The sequence below is a fragment of the Sparus aurata genome, chromosome 14 (genome assembly GCF_900880675.1).
Source record: "Sparus aurata chromosome 14, fSpaAur1.1, whole genome shotgun sequence".
NCBI classification, from domain to species: Eukaryota; Metazoa; Chordata; class Actinopteri; order Spariformes; family Sparidae; genus Sparus; species Sparus aurata.
Genome location: NC_044200.1, coordinates 16,730,920 through 16,753,020, shown reverse-complemented (window position 1 = coordinate 16,753,020; position 22,101 = coordinate 16,730,920). Strand labels below are relative to the sequence as shown.

Genomic DNA, 22,101 nt, shown 5'->3' with positions numbered 1-22,101 from the left:
AACAAGTCCTAATAATGGAGGCCAAGCTGAGAGAGATGGCAGGTTAGGCTGACCTTCACTCCTGAATGACAATACACAAATAGACCCAAAAGAAAGTTTGGAGACGTGCTGATGGGGCAGTGCTGCTCTATTGCTCCATCTGGTCACTACAGGAACCACATGGAAAAGGCTGAAAGAAGAATCTTCTCAAATCTGGTTTCTTGTCGTTCAAATTCTCTTAATCTTCTAATTCCTCTGCTGCCTTTCTCTAGCTAAACCTTTAATGCTCTCACTGTTTCATTCCATCTCTTTATCTGAATCTGAAATTATCTGAATTTTATTCTTCCAAGACTACAATGAGGAAAAAAGAAAAAAGAACAGTTAACAACCGAAAAAAATATTTTCCGTCTTAAAAAATTATGACAAAAACTTTCACACCAGCTGCTGCAACTTTTAACAGCCAAAGTGGTTTCAAGTGAGACTTGGAAGAAAATGGCTACCTCAGACGAAGAAATTTCTGGTTAGGGCCAATTTTTTTTTGCAGCAATTCACTGGTAGCGCGTCTTAATTACCCAGCCTGGCATGCCGAAACCTCGCTGATGGGAAGAGTAGCTCTCACACAGTTGGTAAGTGCAGCTCTGCTTTGGAGAGCTAAGTGGGCTGCTGATTAGCTTAGTGTTGATTTGTCTGAATATTTCTAATTTGATGAAGAGTGCGGCTGTTCAGAAAGACTGAGCAATTGTGCTACATTCGTAGATTCACACAGACAGGCACAGGTGGATGAATACACAGACAGATGGATGACTGAATACACACATAGTGCCAGAACGAGGGGGTGAGGGCTGGTTTGAACAGTGATTAAAGGTGGCAGTGTGTCAATTTGAGTAGTGTGTGTGTGTGTGTGTGTGTGTGTGTATGGTGTGTTAATACAAAAATTGTCACTGCCACCAAAAATACATGTTGAAAAGATTGTTAGCAGGGAAATTTGTATAAAATTTGGTTTGGTTTGAAAGGGGATCTGTGGAATGTGTGTGGTGCTGGGAATTTTTTAATCCTTATTAAAGTTTTAAGATTTTCGCCCTCACACACATTGTTATAGTTTTGTGTGGGATTTGTCAACCCACACAGGGGGGAATATATTGAGAAATCTGGCCTGACTAAGTGACTGGTATTGAACTTTAAATAATGTGTTATTCTGTACTGGAGCCTGAGACAAACAGAGATTGAGAAACACTGATAACATCATACACAATGTACACACACACACACACACACACAGTTAACCACATGGAGTTGCCAGAACTTTCCAACACCAAGTGACAAAAACAGGAAACCTACACACCAAACCAACCAGCAAACAGAACAGCACACACACATACATGTGTGAGTGAAACACGTATACATGCACACAAACTTTGGAACGATTACTGGAAGTTACATGATATTTAGAAAAGATAGAGAACTATAAGACACTCAACATCTTGACATTTTGGTGGTGGTCCAGATCATCACTAAGAAACTGTGTAAACAACTGAGGTATAAAGGCTTGGTAAGCCCAGCAATAAACGGAACCCACTTTTTGCAACCCTGTCTCTGTGTCGATTCTTCTCAGAGTTTTGCATGATATACATTTTGTATACATTATCTACCACATTTGCAGAACAAGAGTGAGAGGCACTGATTCGAGGCATTAGAGAACATGAAAAAGAAACATCCCTACGAGTCCTTCACAAAGCCAAGAGAGACGAACTTTAATAGATTACCTCATTCGTGAACATGTCATCGCCAGATATGTTTGCCTCGGCAGTGGTGGCAGCTTGACAACGAAGACGGCAATTCCCATCATTCCACACTGCTTCGATATATCTAACCATTTCTTTAATTTCATTTTTGTGGGATTGACAGTGTGGGCTTGAGTCTTGTTTTTTTAAAAGTTGTTTTTCATCTGAATCTCTAAAACTGTCTATGATTTGAGAAAGTGTGTCTTATTTTTACTCTATCAAATAAAGAACATATTTCATCCCTTCTCTGATTAATCCTACACCCTCAGAAGACAGTGCTCCCTGAAAAGAACATTATGAGCACTACTTTAAATACAGTCTGCCTTCACAATCTCTCATTAACCTGTCTTCGCATGCCACACCGACACCGACAGCTGCGGTATGCACATGTCGCTGCCCTCTGATTCAGGCACACCTCGGTGGACAAGGCTACTCAGTCCTCATACCCAGTCACAAATTCCAGTTCAGAAGCAATATCGCAGAGTCGCTGAAGCACTGATAATAGTAGCAGGATCATTTCGACTGATGGCTCTTCTTACATAGGATCTTGCATAGTCTCGTTGTTAATTCATTACCCAATCACACTTGGAGAACAACTGAAATCAATAAGAGCATGTTATTCATAAGAGTGCACTTTGTAAATCAATTTAGCCCCTATTACATCCCTGATGAAACCCCTTTAGAGAGAATTGTTAATTAATTCAATCGAGGGCATGTTTTTCTCTATTTGGTCCCACTGTGTTCACTTGAAGCCTATTTCTTTTTTTTTTTTAGAAACTAACATCAAAGGGCTTAAAGCTACACGTAAGGGTAGAAAGGGACCACATTTACTTGTGATTTATTTTTTTCTGTGTAGATGCTAGATGGGGGAGCTTCACTTAACTTCAACGATGATACAGCTGGTATCAAAGGGAAGAACTGGAATGCCCGTAAAGGATGCATACTCAATGAAAAGTTAAACACTGCCTGAACTCTTTTCGCTGTAAATCCAGTCTCTCTGGTACTCAATGCATGCTCGCCGTGAATGCTAAACTCTACCCAAAGGGTGCTGCCGTATAACTCTGCATTGATGTTCCATTTCAGTATTCCTCTGTACAATAATGTTCCCTTGTAAATAACACAAAGCTCTAGAAAGCAATTTGATTGGCATACAAAATGAGAAAGAGCTCATTAGAAATCTGCATCAGAGTCGAAAGGGGAAGGACAGGTTGGCGTGGCAGAGAGGTGGACGACCTGGATTTCCTGGTGCTTGACGATGTTGTCTGTATTGACGAAACCATTAGAGGTGGAGAGTGATCAACAAGACGGACAATTACTTCACTGAGGGCGAATCTGCCATATCGCAGCTTCTATGATCACGCTGCCTCCCCTTAAAGTCACATTACACGATATATGTTGTGATATCTTCTATTTAGCAATCTTCTCAAGAGCACTTAATGACTGGTTGGAAGAATCACTCTTCGCAATATTATTAACTCAATAGGCCCTACTTTGATTGATATTACAACAACAATGTACAGGTGACTATTGGTGCTTTGACAAAATATTAATAACAATGAGATCTTTGATAAACAATCATCAGTAATGTGGATATACATCAAGATCCCTTTACTGTATTGCAGCCTTTAACAGCACAAAAGACAACACTGATGACATAGCACCATATAGCGATATCCAAAATATGTTCCAGTAAAATTCCAGTGTCCTTGAAGGAAGGATGAATAACGGTTCACTGTTTTGGTTGGGTCAAAAGCAGCGAGAACTTCAGGGCCAAGCCCACAGAACAATGAAAATTCTCTAATTAGGGGCCAAATAATGTAGCATTAAGAGTTCTCAACCAACATTCAAAAGCCAAAACAAATCAATCTTACACACAATAAAAGTTTCATGGCTGATGAATGGTTGTGACTAAAATCATCATTTCTAAAAGATATAGGAAATATTCTCTTGTATTCATGTCACCATTTCAATAAAATTATACATCAGAGTGGTGAAAAAAGTGGTCTTTTCTCTGCCATGCTCCTAAGTGCATATGCTCCCTTTTCAACTCTGGCTTTTTAAACCAATTTGACTCACTGCCAATAACTGATATGAAAAAAGGTTGGTGTCAGGTAAATGCTTGGAGCTGATGGAAGGTACCACACAACTTGACTGACTGAATGGTGGACTACCAGTGTCCATTCATTTTGGTTTATTGACTGCCTGTTATACAACAGGCCAGAGGCCACTTCAGTTTTCTTGACAACCACCAAATCAAATTGAGTAACCTCTATGCGAAAAACAGTCATCTTTATTGATCTTGATTGGACAGCGAGTTAAGTGACAGGTGTCAGGGTGGTACAATCGCTCATGTACAGTAAAGTGAAAAGACATCAACACGATGCAATCGCCTGGCCCTTAAGGGCCCGCCTCCAAGGTTAAGAGGGGTTGTTGATGGTACATTAACCCTGATGGCTCACCTTGTCATAGTGGGAAAAGTAAAAGACGTGTCTGTGGTTGTGGAAGAACTGATTTACAGGGTCTGTGCGCAAGCTTCCTTCTCATTCCTTCCATGCTGTCCTCATATTCAGATTTAATGCATCATAAAACATACAGACTGGGCTTAGCACACACAAACATATATGTGCACAGAGGCAAGATTGTGGCCTTGGGAACAATTGGTCCAGGTTGAGCTACGATGTGATAGCGACATTGTCTCTGCCACAGTGGGCTAATAGAGTACGACTGCTTATGGGGCTGCAAGGCCACACATGCGGACATGGTAACAAAACATGTCAGCTGCACACAGGTATATTGGGCAAGCTGTAAAAACTGAAATCACACAACACCAGTATATCATGTTTGGGGAGGCAATTGGTTCAACACAACAAATTCCAGGGGAAATTCTGTTAGATAACATTTTTTTATCTTCAACCGTGTAAAACAGCCAAAAAAAACCCTAAAACATATGTATATAAATATATATAGTTTGCTAGGGATGTTTCAGAGGGAAAACAAAGCAAAGAAAAAAAAGGTTTCTTAATTTTTTTCCAATGACAGATACAAAAATAAAAAGGATCTAGGTTCAAACTGAGGCTACACTGACTGGGGATTTCAACTCTTGGACACACCGCTCACCACTGGAACCCAATCAAACCTAATCCTCTTAAATAAGAATATTAGAAAATAGGTGTCCACTTTCATGTCCCAAGCCAAACACTGAGAGGAGAGCGGGAAAAGCAGGAGAGGGGTGGAGGGATGAGTCTCTCGGATGTGGTTACTTAGCAGATAAATTATGCATTAAAACTGCACAGGTGGCGCGGGACAGGGTTTTTACGTGAAGGGAGGGAGCTGAGCAGCTGGGGATAACAGAAACGGGAGAGCAAGCGAAGGAGAGAGGGGGAAGAAGAAGAAGAGAGAAAGAGATACTCCCGAGCTTCATATCACAGCCAACAGATGTTCTCCCATCACAGAGGCGGCAGGCAGGCGGGGGGCGACTCAACCCCGGCTTACACGGCTAATATGACCCCCCTTTAAGCTGCCACACATACACGTACATGACAGTCGAGGGCTTGGAAACGACCTAAGGCCATCTTGGTGGATACTTGTTACACTTTTTAAATTGGCACAAATTGATCCACTTAGATGCGTTGATGTTGGGTGAGGGTGGAAGCAGGTCTGTCTGGCTATTAGCAACATGTACGTTATATCAGAGCAGACGTCCCAAAGTGCCCCACAGTGAAAAACACAAAAGAAAACGCAAGACGTAAAATGCAGACAAAAAAACCCAACTAAAAACATAAAAAGTGCTAAATTAAATAACAAGCGCTGACTTGCACCTGACAGAGATTGGTGGTATGTGCATGTGAACTGAAGGGGGGCATGGTGTTACCATGGAAACAGCAAATGTGGGCGCATATGTAATCGGGTCGATACGTGCGCACACAAACCTACACCTGTGCCCCCGTCCTCATGGGTGCCACCCTACTTGGCTGGTATGGAGAGCCAGAAGGCTGAATGTACGGACCAGGCATTGGTCCACACAAAACCACACACATCGTCCCTGGAGGCAGTCACTCCAGCATATGGAGACTTATGTCAAGTGGGCTGTTTTTTTTCTTCCTTCTTTTTTTTTTCCAAATCGAAGCAGTGACTCTGTCTGTCCACGGTCATTAAAAGAAGATCAAGCCGAGCGCGATGTCGTCGGATCAAAACAAATGCAGCGGTGTGGGAATAGGCGTGCAATTTAAGACGACCAGCTGCAAGTGCGAGGGCACACGATACCGACACTCTATCTTCAAATGGCTAAGACAGGGACAGAAAAGAGAAAATAACTAAGCTGTAGCCAGGAAAAACACTTTGTCTGATTGTGTATCTTGATAACCTTGATAAAAAATGAGGTGCTGCTCGATGGAGGGCTGCAGAGACGGACACAAGTACTTAGAGGTTCGCTTGATTTGCGTTTGATTACTATGCTTGTTTGTCCTACGCTGATTTTTGCATTTGTATGTGTGATCTGCTAGTGGACTCCCCCTCCCTCGCCGTCTTTGTCCTTCACAATTATTCTGTCTTGATTCTCCCTTCAAAATCTGCTGCTATGTCTCACCTGTATAAAAAGATAAAAGTGGGCTGCAACTGAAATGAAAGCACGGGATTCTAGCCCTCTGTTTTTCCTTTCATCCTCTATAAGATATGTTTATCAAATCGCGTGGATTACTGTCCATGAGAACACGTTCTGTGTCTGATCACTGGAAATTAGGGAGGAGCTTAAAGTAAGGAAGAGAAGAGCGGGTACAAAGTAGAGTGATTAAGAAATAGGCCTACCTCAATGCTACAATGTATAAGTATGCAATTAAAAGGCAATTAATCAACTTTTTAATTAACAGGCTAGTCTGTCCCACACAATGTTGCCATGACGACCGGTTTTCCAGGGTGGTGTTATCTCCTCTCTACCCTCCGTTTCTCCGTGAAGAAATCCTGATCATTTTTCTCACAAATCACACCTTTGATTCTTGTTCTTCCACTCCCTATTGCTTCCCTGCTTTAAGAAGAAGCCAAAATAATAAGAGGTATGAAAAGGAGGAGAATATTGAGTGATGGAGGGGATAAGGGGATGGGAGGGATGCAGGATAGAGAGTGGCAGAGAGGTTAATATAGATCTGGCGAGGAGCAGCGATGGGAAGCAGGAGGAAGAACTAGAGGGAAGAGGGGGAAACAGAGAGGGGGGAGGGGGAGAGAAGCAAGGGGAGAAAAAGATGGCAATATTATCACATCAGAGGTAAAGCCCCTTGAAGTTTTTTGAATCGCTTCCCACATGTCATAATTTGTAGTGTGATTCAAAGCCCTGGCGTTGCTCTTGAGAAAAGCTTCGTTCCCAGGTGAGGAACAAGTTTACTAATCAGCGTCCCTGTAGGAGGGACTAAGGTTGGCAGAGCACAGACACAAACTAATGTGGCGACAAAGGCATGAAACAGACAGGCTTCCAGCAGGCCAACTAATCAGAACGCAGAACACTTCAGGATATGTCTGTCAGTTTTGAAATATTTAAATTTACTTGGAGATGGTTCAGAGGGACTCTGTGCTTAATTCTTTGATTGGATTGATGGATGTGGAAATAAAGAAGGCCTGCAGTAGTAAAACAGTCAGTTGCAGCATGGGTACTGCTCAGCATGTTACATCTGGTAATTAGCAACTTATTTTCAAAGTAAACCAGTTCCCTGTTTGCTATGGGACTGAAGAATCATTCTCTATCGTTATATAACAGTGACTCAACTGTCTCAAGTGTCAATTATCTCAACGACTGTATATCCACATGCTGCACCCCCAAATGACACACTGGAAGCGAGCAAAAATGCTTTGGTGAGACTTATACTGACACGCAGAGGAAGAACGAGAAATAAGTGGCAAGTAATGTGGCAAATGTGGGGAAAAAGACAGAAACTAACAGAAAGAGAGAGACGAGGGCTGAGAGAGACCGGTACAACAGCGGGAATCGGAAGTGCAGTGATGACGAGAGCCTGTTTATGTAACTGTCTGCCTCTCCCTAAGGCATGTGAGAGAGAAGGGGGGAAGAGAGCGACTCTGTAAAATGCACAAAAACACACTAGCAAAACTAGCAGAGTGGTCCCATTCTGTAGATTGAGAGTGTTTTCTGCAGGCTACCCAACCAGGAGACTGAGAACAGTAAGAGGTGGAATGACCTAAATTACAAGAGGAGATTCTCCGAAACTAAAAATTTCTCTCAAGCCTGGCTTGTCACAAAAAAAAGTGTCATGATGGTGAACAAGAGATAATAGAGGAGGACATACGCAGAGTTATTTCGGCCACCTTGCCCGCCTTGTTAATAAACCCTTCCACTTCCCTCTTAGTTTGACTGATGAGATGGAATAGGCCAGCCACACCTCTAATGGCCAGTCAAAGACAAACACACAATGTGGAGAATACAGAGGTGAGCACATAAACAGCAACACGCATGCTCTCAACAACTATGGCAATACAATGATCTTTAAACCATGATGGCATCACTCACACACACACACACACGATCCAGTTGGCTAATCCTCATATATAAAGCAATCCCTCCAACCCTCTCCGTGCCTTATTCGTCTATTCCTCTTCCCACGTGTCATCGTGCTCCCAAGGTTGACAGCCCATGAAAAAGGACCCATCAGTTTTCCATTAAGGGCGAGCATTTCTTTGACAGTTTAACAAACATGGTGAATGCCATTCCACAAACCAACAATCTGCAGTGTTCTGGCATTTTATAGCTTAACTAGGGCCACGAAAACATATTTTATTTTGTTGGGACAGTGTGATGATCCCCGTAGGCCACTAAAGACACTAAAATATGAGTCCCACAGTTAAAAACTTGAGCTGACAGGTACGGTGCTTTGCAGTAGGCAGAAAACCATCCTCCAGCTGGTAGAATGCGGACTACAGGAAGCCACAAAAACAAGAATGTGAGCTACAGTACAGCGGCTTGCCATTGTTAACATGTGAGCAGGTACAGCGTCTGCTTTGTCAAACATCCACTTTAAGTTAAATGAGCAGAAGACGTTTCCTCATGCCAAAAATGTGAAAATGTCCTTTTTGAAAAACCTTTTTGAAAAAGGCACTTCGAAGAGGTGCCTTTAGAAAAACCAGGGGATAGTAGAGGAAAAAAAATGCATCAATGAATCAATGCACTTTACATTCTCCTCACACAGACAAAGCATTACAGAGCATGTAAAGTAAGGGGAGAATAACAAATACGACATCTAATTCAGGGCTTAGGTTTGGAAAAAGGCGGAGGGGAATTACGGGAGCCAGAAAAAGGTTGAATTAAAGAGCAGATGATGAGGAAAAAGAAAGATGGGGATGATGAGGTGAAGGTACCAGAGCAGGAGCAAATGAATGAGAGGGAGAGACAGTGGAACAGGGGGGAAAAGGTAAGAAGAGCGGGAGAATGAGAGGCCGTGGGGGAGCCGTCAGGAGACGGATGGAGGAGCAGAATAAGCAAATGAATTTAGGAGTAGAATTGGCTGCTCAACCAAGACCGGCCTGCCAATGTGAGGAGGATTCTGTGTCTGTGAGCAGGTAATAAAGAGAACTGATGAGGCGCTAGCTTCCGCACCGGTTATAAGCTTCTTCTCTCCATTCTGGCAAAGAGTACACTTAGCCTAATTTGCCTTTCTATAGTCGATGCTAGAAGACGGCATGCATAGTGCAGTAAACTGAATAACAGCAACATTACAATCAGAAATAATAAAGCATATTTGAAAAGGTCAGGGGTGTCAGAGGTAACCAGCACTTCATACCTCTTAGGTGACAACAGGCCAGTGAGGCAATGTCAACAAGGTCTGATCTTAATGCCTTGGAACTAATAAAATGGAAAGTCATTAAATGGGGCAAGGTTTGAACCGCCAACCAGTGGAGAGAGCATTTAAATGGTGCCCTCAAGAAACAAATATTTAGCATTTCATTAGACAGCAGAGAAAAGCGAGGGGAAGCAGGGAGGGGTATTTCACTGCCGACCCATATTAAATGGAGTTAAGTGTTGCTCCAAGCAGGGGCCCTAAAAAATGTCAAAGTGTGTGTAAATGACTGTAACTTCCGTGTGTCTTATTTTTAGTGCGAACGCGAATAGCACACGCCGTTTTCTTTTTTCCCCTGATTAAACAAGGACGATTAGAGAGGACACCTGAAGCAGGGTGAAAAGTGTGCAGACTTGACGCTTTCACAGCATCTGCCTGATGACTCCGAAAATAAATAAATGTCAGTTATCTGCGGGGGAAAATGTCATCACGGCTTCTAGCCGTAATGGATGTTCACATGAATGGCGTGGCCAATGCATCATGGCAGGGTTGTCTGTGCAAACTGCTGCAAGGTGACAGGAAAGTCAGCAATGCGAGCTCATTCAAGCCGAACTGATCAAATCCTTGAAGCCAACAAAAGCATTTAAAGACAATGTTAACTAAATGACATTTTATGAAGGATAAACAGGAATAAATACACACATAAAAGGGAACATTTTCAAGGATAAGTAGTTTTAGATTAATATGTTCTGCGTTTAAGTAAACACCCAGAATACTGCATCAATTAACAGCTGTTGCACAAGGTAATAACCTTTGCAGAGACTGACTAATCAAAGCTCTGCAGTGTGAGGTCAAATGTGTCCGTGTTAAAATTCAAGGCTCGCTGCTTGTATTCCATGCACTCCTTTCTTGTGGAGGTAGGAAGCAGTCAGCCACAACCAGTCCTCAGCAAACCAAGTGGAAAAGTGTCTCCTTACAGTGTCCCAGGAGGGACAAAACCATGGGAAGAAAAAAAGGAGAACAAATAATCCACCAACAAAACTCCAGTCAGTGCACGTCCTTCACACTCACTTTCATCAGCAGAGATAGTGGAGAAATTGGGGCAGAGGAGGAGAGAGAGAGAAAGGAAAAAAAAAAGAGGGAAGCCCCAAGATATAAGAGGCAGGGGGGGACGGAGAAAGGCACGCGGGCAGACCTAGAGGTTTGTGTTTTCTATTGCGGGTGGCGGGCTGAGCATGTGTTAATCAGCCATAATGCAACGCGCTATGTCATATCAAATTATGCTCTCTGCCAGCGTTTCACCTCCTTTTCACTCTTTTCAGCCCTCCCTCTCCTCCCGTGATCTCAGCCCATCCTTCCCCAGAGCAGGCCGAAGGGGCGGGGGGGTGTACGGTGGGGTGGGGTGTGCAGTGGAGGGGGGACTGCCTGAGTTTTTCTCCACTGATGAACCAGAAGCAGCCACAAACCTGCCCCTGAGGACCTCTGCTAAGAGCCCGCAAGAATCCTGTGCATGACTGGAGAAGGGAAAGCACAGGGCCAAGGACACAGACAAATGCATATGCGCAGGATGGTACACATAACAATGAACATGCGCAGAGAGCAAGTTAAACACGTAAATGCAAACATAACAACTTGGACGGTAAGGCAGCCCTAGTACACAGGCAGGATGTTGCGGCAAACAAAAAGGCCCACTTCCTGTTTTTATGCTTCATCAAGTAGAATATTTCATCTGAGAGTGTGTGTTCCTCAGGACTGTCCTCATGTCCTTGTGGCTGGATGCATTTTTCAGATGACATTTTCAAAGTCAGCGTGTAATCCTGCAACTCATGTAAATGTATAATTCAACATGCGTAAGGTGAGACTGCTGAGACGGACTCGCTCCGTTGAGTGTGTCTCGGTGTGTCTACTTTTTAAGTTTATTGCTCATCAAAAAGAGTTTGTATGCATCACTCCGCAGATGACCGGCATGCAGAGCCCGCGTGTCAGACGGAGAACGAAGCAAATAAAGATGGAAAGAATGTTTGCATGTGTATTCACAAGACTGAGAGAGGAGCTGACAGACTGCTGAATTTGCAGCTTGGAACCAGGAAAAAGGAGGATGAAGACAGAGAGGGAGAGAGAGAGAGAACTGGGGGTTGGGGTGTAAATAACACACACATCATTGGGTCCACTGATCTCTTTCTATGTCTTTCTGTCTCTCTGCCCTGGGGCACGTAGGGTCCAGCTTGCTGGCTACAGTGGGGGTGGGGGGTGGGGGTGTCGCCAGAGAGTGTGTGCGTCTGCACTGTCTGTCGGTCTGCACATGCTCAAAGTGTGTTTGAGTAAGCAGGAGGGAGACAGTGAGAGTATGGTGTGTGTGTGTGTGTATGGTGCCTCCCTCCATCTGCAACCCAAGTTTGTGTGTGTGCAGATGTGTACACAGCACACAGAGTCATATTATGTAATCTCTTAGCCATATGAAAAAAGCCTCCGTCAGCGCTTTGCTTTTGTGTGGTAGGTGGTTCATTTTGTGCACGCTGCGCTGAGAAGAAAGATGAAGGCAGGAGTAAACTCATGCACACGCGAGGAAGCGTACAGACATTATGGCATAATAAACAAAGAGAGAGTATGCAGTCGCACACACAAATACACGCCCATGTGCACATATAAATGCAAAGACACAATGCAGACACACAAACTGAAGCCAGGGAATCTGTGGTATATAAAAGAGCCGTACAGTCCCTCTCAATCTTTTCCAGTGATGTGAGGTCTCACACGGGTCACCTCTCTCATTGTGGCCACCCTGCAGGCAATAATGTCCCCTTGCTGTGATCCCGCTGTCCTCTCACACTTGCCAACAAACCCTGCAACCTTCATCTTGCTTGTGTATTGACACGCTAGCAATGGGGCCAAATGTTCTCGTACTGGATGTGTTGATGATTTCCAGCACGGGATAGGGTCCCCCGAGCCCCTGATATGAGAGGTGATCAAAAAAGTTTATCGATGCTAGGTACTCCCTACTTGAGTATATTTACATTGAGATTGGACTTTAATGAACCACTGCCAATATACTTATCTAGCAATGAATGAGTGGACAATTAACAAATCATATCACAGCTTTCTACTGCAGATTAAAAAGAACATATTAAGTACTTTATTAAACTAATGCAAAGTAATAACCCTGCCGTGGTATCACAATGTATCAAGCGCTTGAGGCAAATTCATTAACAGTTTTAATCGAACACACTGTTCGTTAGCTTGTGCTGCAGATGCATTGTGCCGTTTTGTGTTCTGGTGTCTGAAGCGGTTTCTGAGGATTAATACTGTAAAATACTAATCAGTAGTAGTGGTAGTATTAGTACTACATTGTTAAATATCTATAAAACATAGGGACCCTTGTTTTGAAAAACAGCATATAAATAGATGGTATCTCAACACCTGGGCAGGAAGGATAATTTGACCATAGTAGGCTGCGGACTGCTGCATCATGAGTCATCCATCTGTACTAACCTGTTCATTGCTACCCACAGCGACAACACTGTGCTCTAGTGTGCCAAAGAGAAAAATGTTGTCCAAAAAAGAAGCCAAGACCTTGGAGATTAGTGGTTATTTGACTAGTGATTGCTGTTGTGCCGCACTATGTCATACTGTGGACGATATATTCGGAATAAAAGCACGACTAGCATGAATAGATTGCCCATGGGTGAGGTGATGTACTGTGACTTTTGGCACAGTTTGAGCCACTCATCTCCTATAGGGCAAAAAAATGCAAATCAACCAGTGACATAATGATACTCCTGGCCCTCAATCTTTGAGGTGGTGGAGCAAAATGCTGCCACTGACACCATTTCATTCTTCCATAAGCTTCCTGGCATTTAAAAAGACTTCTGCACGTAAGCTGACAGTATACAGTATATCCCCTAAAACCGTTATGTAAAGAAATCAGATCACAAGAGAAACTAATAGGGGTTTTATCAATACATGAATAATGGCAGAATTCTAACCACTGATCTACAGGCAATTTAAAATATGTAGAAAATGTATTAATCAGCCCTGTCATTTACAGGTACATAAATGAACAACTACTGGATGGTGTGATATGAGTTACCTTCCATCAGCAGTTTTAAATACAACACCTGCATTATGCATGGTCTGGAAGATGCACGCAAATGCGTTCCACAAAGTCTTGAGCAGAAGTCCAGGTTTATCAAATTAAGATGAGGGAGTTTGCAGGAGTTGGCACAATATGACCAGACAAGTGCCTTTATGTTTTATCCAAAGTTCCCCCCATTTGAAGCATCACAATAGGCTGTTCTGAACTTGTTCCAAAAAAACAGCTGAAGAAATGCAAACAAGCTGTGCACGCTTGTGACCCTGAGAATATAACCAAAGCTGCAAAGATGTATTACAATATATTGAGTAAAGCTTTTCTATTATCTCATTATACCATTCAGAAACCTACAGGGGAGAGGGGTTTTGCACAGAAAGAAACAAAGCAGTAAAAGAAGCAAATAATTACAGACCAATACAAATCCATGTGTTGAGAAGGTTTTAAGGTATAATGGGTAATCAGAGAAACCTCTCCGGCATTTCCTGACTCATTTTAAAAAGGCAGCTGCTTCCACTTAGAAATAGGCCATGTGATCTCAATTTTTTTAAAAAGGTGACCAAGACTGGAGTTACAAAGGATTTGAAGATAATAAGATGAGACTTCTCCATGAAATTATGGAATGGCAGTAAAAGGGGAAAAGGGAAAAGCAGTGCCAAAGAAATCTCCAATATGGCTGGTAAGTCTAAAACCTAAGCACTTTGCTTTAGAATAACTTCCCTCCTTTCAAACATATCTGGGACATTTCATTTTCATCCAGGCATGAAAAGCAGTTTCCACAGCAGTTGTTCCTGTTACCTCTCAAATGGACTAGACATGTTTCTTGCTCAGTGATTAATTTAAAATCACTTTCTGTGATTGTCATGGACATTGCTCTTGTCTCAGCACCATAGAGCTTCCATTTGTTAAATCAAAAGGCAATGCCGAGAGCAGTAAGCAATAGATGGGTGAAATGGAAAGGGATGACGGAAATGGTAATACAGGCGCAATCATCCTGTTTGCCCCAGAACACTATTAGCGCTCAGTTCTTCACAAAGCCTAATGTAATTTGTGTGAGAAAAGTAATAAGGCAATGATTTCATTTTCGTCAAAACTGTCTCCACGGAGTGAGGACAGTCGGGGACCAACACCAAGTTAAGAGGAGATAATTTGCACAAGCAGCAATGGGTTTTGCCGAAAAGAAGGCTAAATTGGTGAAACAATGGGTTGAGTCAGAAACGGAATGAGTCAAATGTACCTTTGTTATTTCACTCGAAGCCTCTATAAATGATCTACTTTCATATTAATCCCCAGAATTGTTCCATGATATTGTCTGTGCCTACCACAGGTTATTTCACTGTAAGAGGCCAAGAGAAACAGGAAGGGAAGGAGAACAAAATTACAACCCTAAAAGCGTTTCAACGCCTCCAGGGCTTGGGAAAGCATCGAGCATGGGATTAATAGAAAAGGGACTGTCATCCGTGAAAACCAAACAAGCATGTATGTAATTCTACAAAGACCGTTTACAGCGGACCAAGAGTCAGCATGCCTTACACATAACATGAAAAGGTCCTTCACTTTACAAATTGTGCATTTCCTTGAAGTGTATTCAATGAAAATCGCTCCGGGTAATACATTCGGTACCATATAGATGTTAATAGAAATACTATAATTTTATCAGGACAGAATGCAAACCACAACTGACTCTTTGGGACTTTTCTACCTGCACTTGTGGGTCAAACGTTACCACCACAGTCACCCAATTGTTGGCTTTGTTAGCGCTGTTTCTACAATAACACTGGAGGAAGAGAAGGAGTATCTATAGCCACTATCAACCACTACTCACAAGTTTGTCATCGGTTAAAGACACACTTTTAAGCAGGAGGCCCTGTTGTAATGAAAATGCAAATCTCTGCCACGCTGGGCTGACGTGCCAGCTCAAACCAAGTAAAGCCGAGCCAGCACACATGTGTAGAAAAAGCCCCAGTTGAGATTGAAACCAGTCCACTAGTGGTAAACTTCCTTTACCCTCAACTGGGACACACAAGCCTATTAGCTTTGCTAAAAGACCAATTATCTCGATTCATCCACAGCGTGTTCCCGTTCAGCCAGGTGTGTGATGTGCTGACTGCTGAGACGACACAACTTAGATGGGAGGACAGGGAGATGTTTTCTCTTTTCGCACACTTTTTAAAAACAGTAGGGAATAGCTGATAACTAGAATTACTGCCTCAGGGTTGTTTACTTCCACCACCTAAGTCAAGCTGTGGTTTATATCCATGTCTGTCCAGTATTGAAGACTTTAAAATATTTTCATGAAAAGGTTTAATGGTGATTTTATAATTTTTTTTGCTAAATGGAAGTTATCACTATTCACATGTATGATTGCAGAAGAAGTGAGAAATATGCTACCTTTTCTTGGACACTATTCTACTGAATTTGATGTTAAAGCTAAAGATCTGTTATGTGAGGTCAGTGACCATGTTTTTTTTTTTTACATTTGACTATCAAGATCTACTTAGTTTATCTACTTTATCCAGCTTATCTACTCAGTCCAAGTGGACATTTTTTTACAAATTCAAAGAAATTTCTTGCAGGTTTTCATGAAATACGGCAGTCTAAGAAAATGGGACAGACATAAGGTCACAGTGACATTGACCTTTGACCACCAAGATCTAATCAGTTCGTCCTTGACTTAAGGTGGACTTCTGTGCAAAAAGTAATAACATTCCCTCCAGTTGTTACTGAGATATGGCGTTAATGAGACTGAGACAGACATAAGGTTACAGTGACCGTGAGCTTTGATAGCCAAAATCTAATCAGCTCATCCTTCACCCTAAGTTAAGGATTCTGATAAATTTGACCAAAGCCCCTTAAGGTGTTCGTGAGATATCCCTTTCACAAGAATCTGACGGATGGATTGAAATACGTACTTATGGATGGACAGACAGATGGAAAGTCAACCCAAAAGCATGATGCCTCCGGCCGGGGCTACCACTGTCGCAGAGGCATAAATAATGGGTGGGAATTCCTGTCTAGGTGTCAAAATGTTTGGCTTGCGAGACAAGCCACCAGACCCTTGAGAAAGCAAGCCAGGAGCAACTGAAGTGAAATGAAGGGGCAAAAATTGCCTATAATGCTTACAATGTGAGTAAGTCAATCATAGCAGATCCAAGTCCTTTGATTTGCCTTGCAGTACAAAAATGGTTGGTCTGGCCATGTGTAAATGTATCATTGTAAACGGGCCATTGGGGCCAAGTGAGAGTCAAGTTGGCTACTCTGGATTCCACCCAAAAAGTAGAGAAAGCTGAAACGAGATTTTGTACTTATGTACATGTACACGTCACAAAGCTAAAGGCTTAGACGAGTGTCGTTGATGGACGGGTCAAGTATACAGTAAGGAACAGCAGCACCGGATCCTGGGTTTACGGTTCAGAGGGATTCTTTGTCCTCTGATAAAGGGTACAAATGTTGCAGCTGCCTGACTCACTCTGACCACAGTCAAGGCCAAGGAAGGAGCTGTCCTGCACAATCCAAAAAACTGTAAAGCAGCAAAGGGGAACAAGGGCATGACTCAGGGCATCTGAGAAGACATTAATCCGGTTAATAAGAAAGGATTCAAAGACGATTAGTAGGAGGAGGAAAGAGAAAAGGAGAGGGGGAGCAGATGAAGAGGAGGCAGACTGAAGAGGTTAAAAGAAAGACCATGGTCTATAAGGAGGGCTGAACAAAATTGAAGGAAAGGGGCGGGCAGTGATAAAAGGAGGAGAGTCTCGTGACATGAAATATCTTTAACAGGGGTTGTCATATCCTCTTTCTTTCTCCACTCTCTCTTTTCCTCTCTCCCTCTCTCCCACTCTCCCACTCTGAGACCCATCAGAGTGTGTTAATCTCCTTCAAGGTTGGGTAATTATAGAAAAAAAGAAAAAAAAAACCCTTGCTCAACAGAAAGCGCACTCTGGTTATTATTAAGGGCCGATTGTTGATTCACCTCTTCATAATTGGGCTATTCCAATTACTAGAATGTTTCTTCCCTCTGTCTGCTTACAGCTATTAGGTTGCGATTCTTTTAAGTAGATACACAGTGCACAGATAGCATTCAGACCCCTTCACTTTTGTCCACAGTTTGTTATGTTGCAGCCTTATGCCAAAATCTTTTGAATTAATTGTTTCCCCTCATTAATCTACTCTCAGTACGGAAGGGCCTTTGTAAGAAAGGTGACCAAGAACCCAATGGCCACTCTGGCTGAGCTCAAAAGATCTTGTGTGAAGAGTGGGAGAAACTTCCAACCATCACTGCAACAATCCATCAATCTGGGCTTTATGGCAGAAATTTGCATTGGTGGATGGTTAAAGAAGCAAGAGTATTTTTTTTGTTTCTGAATTAAAAGAAAATGACAGTCTCTTGAGACCCAACCAAATATTGACAAACCACACCGGTTCACTCCTCGGGGAACTTAATTGAAAGCTATAGCCAATGTCTCTGCAGTACAAATCTCTGCTCCCAATCCACTTTGAGCCAAACTGCTGCTATCTTTTCAAATTTATTTCTCTCAGCAGCAGTTTGGGAATACTGGAACATCACATGAATAGCTGCATTGAGCTGTCTCATATTACAATGACAAAACACAGTGTTTTTACAACAAGTCTTGTTTACAGAGATGCCTGGTAAGCAAGAATTTGTTTTGCTACCCCTAGGAGGATCCAAATATACACAAGAATGCTTTGCAAAACCAGGCAAGAGATTTAAGAAGAGGGCATGAGCACTGCTTGGCAACTGTCGACTCATTGTTAAAACATGAAATAAGTATATACAGTGTTCCGAGTCTGTCTTACAGCTGAATCACGTAAATGTTATCGCTGAAAGCATGACAATAGGTGCTGACAGGGCGACACGAATTAAAGAGATTTATGTAAACAATAGCTTAGCCATAAATAACTAACTGGGAACGGAATTAAGAATGTGCGCAGGACTACAACTTGAGCCTTCTGCATGAGGGGAGAAATAGGTTTGCTGTGAGGACTGTTCCAAATATTGTTCTAAGAGATGCTGATACGCAAGATCAAAACATGCTGAGCTCTACAAAAGGCTCTTCTTCAAACCCTTTGGAATGCTTCATTTAGAACACAATCACTTTGTCCCACTGGTCTCATTGTAGCAAAAACTCATATTCACTTAAGTCACTCGAACTAAGCAGTTTTGGTCCAGGATGCTACTGCAGAAAGCCTCAATCCCCCTTGTTGTCCTGGGTCCCTGCTGGACCGCCAACGCAAAGTTTTCTTTAATGAGCATGCGTGTGCGAGTACACACACCCTCCGACTTCATTACGACAATCTTGTTTTTCTTGTAGGGGGCGCCTGACACAGCAGTATCCACTCATGTCTTCCATATCCACAGCCATAGGGACAATAAAGGGAGGGGGGAATGAGAAAAGAGGAAGAGGGGGGAAGGAGATGGGAGGAGATGCGATCTACCCTACCTAGCCTCAGCCTACACGTAGACAAAGACCAGCTATGACTTCAAAAGAGAGACAGAAAAAAAAAAGCCAAGCACTCAGCTTTTCTCAAGATGGTCTCTACGGGTTAATTAGAACACCAAGTCCCACCTCATCTGCCTTCAAGTTGCATACTATGCATTCACACACACATACACAACGCGTTGCCCTGTGCTCCATTAACGCAACACACTATCCACTACACACACCCACACACAAACAAATCAGGCTGTGGTTGATCTGTGCACCGGTGCCTGTGGCAAACTAACATCAAACATAATCACCGTCTGTCTGGTCTACTCAGGGCCCCATTCTGTCGTCTTTCCTCTCGGCCCTGTCCGCACTCAGGTTAGTTCAAGTCAAAACCTTGTGGTGAAAGTCAATCTGTCTCGACGCTGCAAAGGGGGTCAGAAAGCGGTAGTGAAATTGTCATCAGAGGTGTCAGGAATGTGCCTTCTTGCTGCGGTTAGATTTAACATGGCAGGGTCGGTGTGCTCACATCGCTGGCCAGATTGCTGCTTTTTTTTCTTCTTTCCAAGACAGAAAAGGTTCACCTGCGCGGTGGTCTCTCTTCAACCGCTTTGAGAAAAGGAAGACACAGATTGAGAGTATATGTGAAAAAAAGGCTGAAGCAAAGAGAAAGAAAAGACGGGCAGGAACGCACTGACTACAAACATGATAGATTCAGAGACGGGAAGAAGAACACAGCCCCCTCTTGGCTCCTGTAATACATCACGTTTATATGGGAAAAGAAGGCATTTGTGTCTCCTAAAGGACCCAAATAGGTAGAAGTGAGTTCTAAAGAGAGAGTAAGAGAGAAAGAGGGAGGTGGGGAGGGAGGGAGAGGGTAAAAGAAATAAGTAACAGAGATAGAGAGGAAAGAGGACAAGGATGACAGCTGGCCGGGCACTCCATGCATCTGGCAGGGGTGACTCGTGGAGCCATAATGAAAATGCAGGGCGAGATCAGGATCAGTGTGAGAGAGGCCTCCATCCATCAAAGGACTCCCATTGAGGAAAGGAAGCTTCAATGATAATGGCAAATATGTGGCTATTCTCCACCCCAGATGGAGCATTATTGTAGCTTTTACTAAAAGGTACAGCCTGCATGCTATTAATACATGAATACATGACTTGCTTTTGCTCATTGCTGAGTGGTGTGTCGTGATAGATATATCGACGTGTCCCTGTTCTACCTTCATACGGATGGACTTGCCGGTTTAGTAAAAAAGCTCAGTTTTGTATTCATGAAAGCCAAAGGTCATAGCACCACCTGTCCTTATTGGCTGTCAGGCTGGTGAGGGGGATGGGCTTTGCCTTTGACAAGGGCAGTGTGTGCAAGTTCAGGAGAGAGAATAGTGGAGTTGCTGTTGGGAGAAGAGTTGCATCTGGTAGCCAATGCCTGGAAGAATGTGTTTCTGTGTTCTCTCATTTGAACAAACAGCTTTTTATGTTTTCTCCTCCGAGTTTTCAAGGGTGGTCATTCCAGTTGACTGCATCTTTACGTCTACTGATGAACTACTAACAAGTACTGATTCTGAAGAGAGAAGTTACAAATAAGTTCAAAGGTCATCCGGTTTGTAAGGAATGGACCTGACCAAACCAAAGTAAAGCCTTTCTCAGGATGTACAGTTTTTGAGGCTCTGGCAGCGTAAAATGAGACCTACCTTTTCTTTCCTCTGTCGGCATCCCTCCTCTGCTGAAACCAAGGTTTTGTAGTAGGCGCTGCGCTCTGCTGTAAAGTGGACCTTGGACAGAGCATTTTCTACCAGCGCCACTGACAGATTCAGACCCTCGATGTGCAGCCAGCCAATGAAGTTCCCCGCTTTGTCCATGCTCTCCACTTCAACTTCCACCTGGTACAGAGGAATAGAAGGGGGGAGGGGAGGAGGGAAAGGGAGAAAAGAGTTAATGTTCTGTATCCAAGATTAGGTTACGAGATTCCATTATGGCAATAAAGTGAAGGTGTGTGGGGGCGGTCTTGTGAGGAGACACCACTGTTCTTCAATAGACACGTCAATGAAGGCCCTTGAGCTGTGTATTGATTTGGTAGGACACACACACACACACACACACACACACACACACACACACACACACACACACACACACAGATCCTGTTTCACTCCTCTTTTGTGGACTTCCCAATCAGTAGTATCTGGTCTTGGTCAGCATGGCACACCCCAGCAGTGTGTACATTAAAGCCAACTTGTCCTTGACATTCAGACTACTGTCACCTTTTATCAGATAAAAAGTGTACGTATATTTGCAAACAATAAGACTTTTAAATTCCAGGGCCAGCACAAAAAAAGTATGAGTGGCTTTAAATTAGTGTTGCGTTTGCACTTCAACCTTAATTAAGACTCTAAATATTGTCATCCTTCTTTTTTGCAATGTAAATCATTAGCAATTAGTGACACCCAAGTTGCAATTCCCTTAAGTTAACAAATGAGGGCACTGAAATAGCTAACCCTGCTGACAAAGTAGGAAAGATCTCACAACATTTCCCATGATGGACTATAACCAAATTCTGCCTATTCAGGCTAATTATCTATTCATTACATTTTGTTTCATAAGTGATGGACGACCGGGGAAAGAAGGGGAAAGGAAAAAAAAAAAAAAAAAAAATCAATCGATTTTTTTCCCTACTCTAAAGCCTCAGTCAGCGAGAAAGTGAGAGGGCAGGTGTGCTGAAGAGATAGGGAGAAGTCAAGCGATTAAGACTCGAGGCTGCTTAGCCCTGCAGCCACAAGGGAAATCTGAGGGGAATTAAGTTTGTAAACTGCTCTGCCTTGTTCTCAACTAAAGTCAAAAGCTTTTATTAATGAATGCATAATATGCTCTTTTATTAAGCAGAAAAATTGACAACCTTGGCATACAGTGCCAACATACATGTATTTCAACTTTCTGGACACGTTACCATTCCAAAGAAGCCATAGGCAGTACGGAAGGTGGACTGTGGCGCATTAATGCAACTCTGGCCAAAAGAAGACATGTCCCACAATTTAT

At 42.9% G+C, this 22,101-nt stretch overlaps 1 protein-coding gene across 1 annotated transcript in view; it reads right to left on the bottom strand.

The window, feature by feature from the left end:
• The window catches only part of snd1 (staphylococcal nuclease and tudor domain containing 1), a 174,651-nt gene that overhangs the window by 46,078 nt on the left and 106,472 nt on the right, over positions 1–22,101 (bottom strand). Inside the window, exon 17 of the mRNA XM_030439353.1 lies at positions 20,760–20,948. Within this exon, the coding sequence (XP_030295213.1) occupies positions 20,760–20,948 (189 nt within the window). The remainder of the gene's footprint in view (positions 1–20,759; positions 20,949–22,101) is intronic.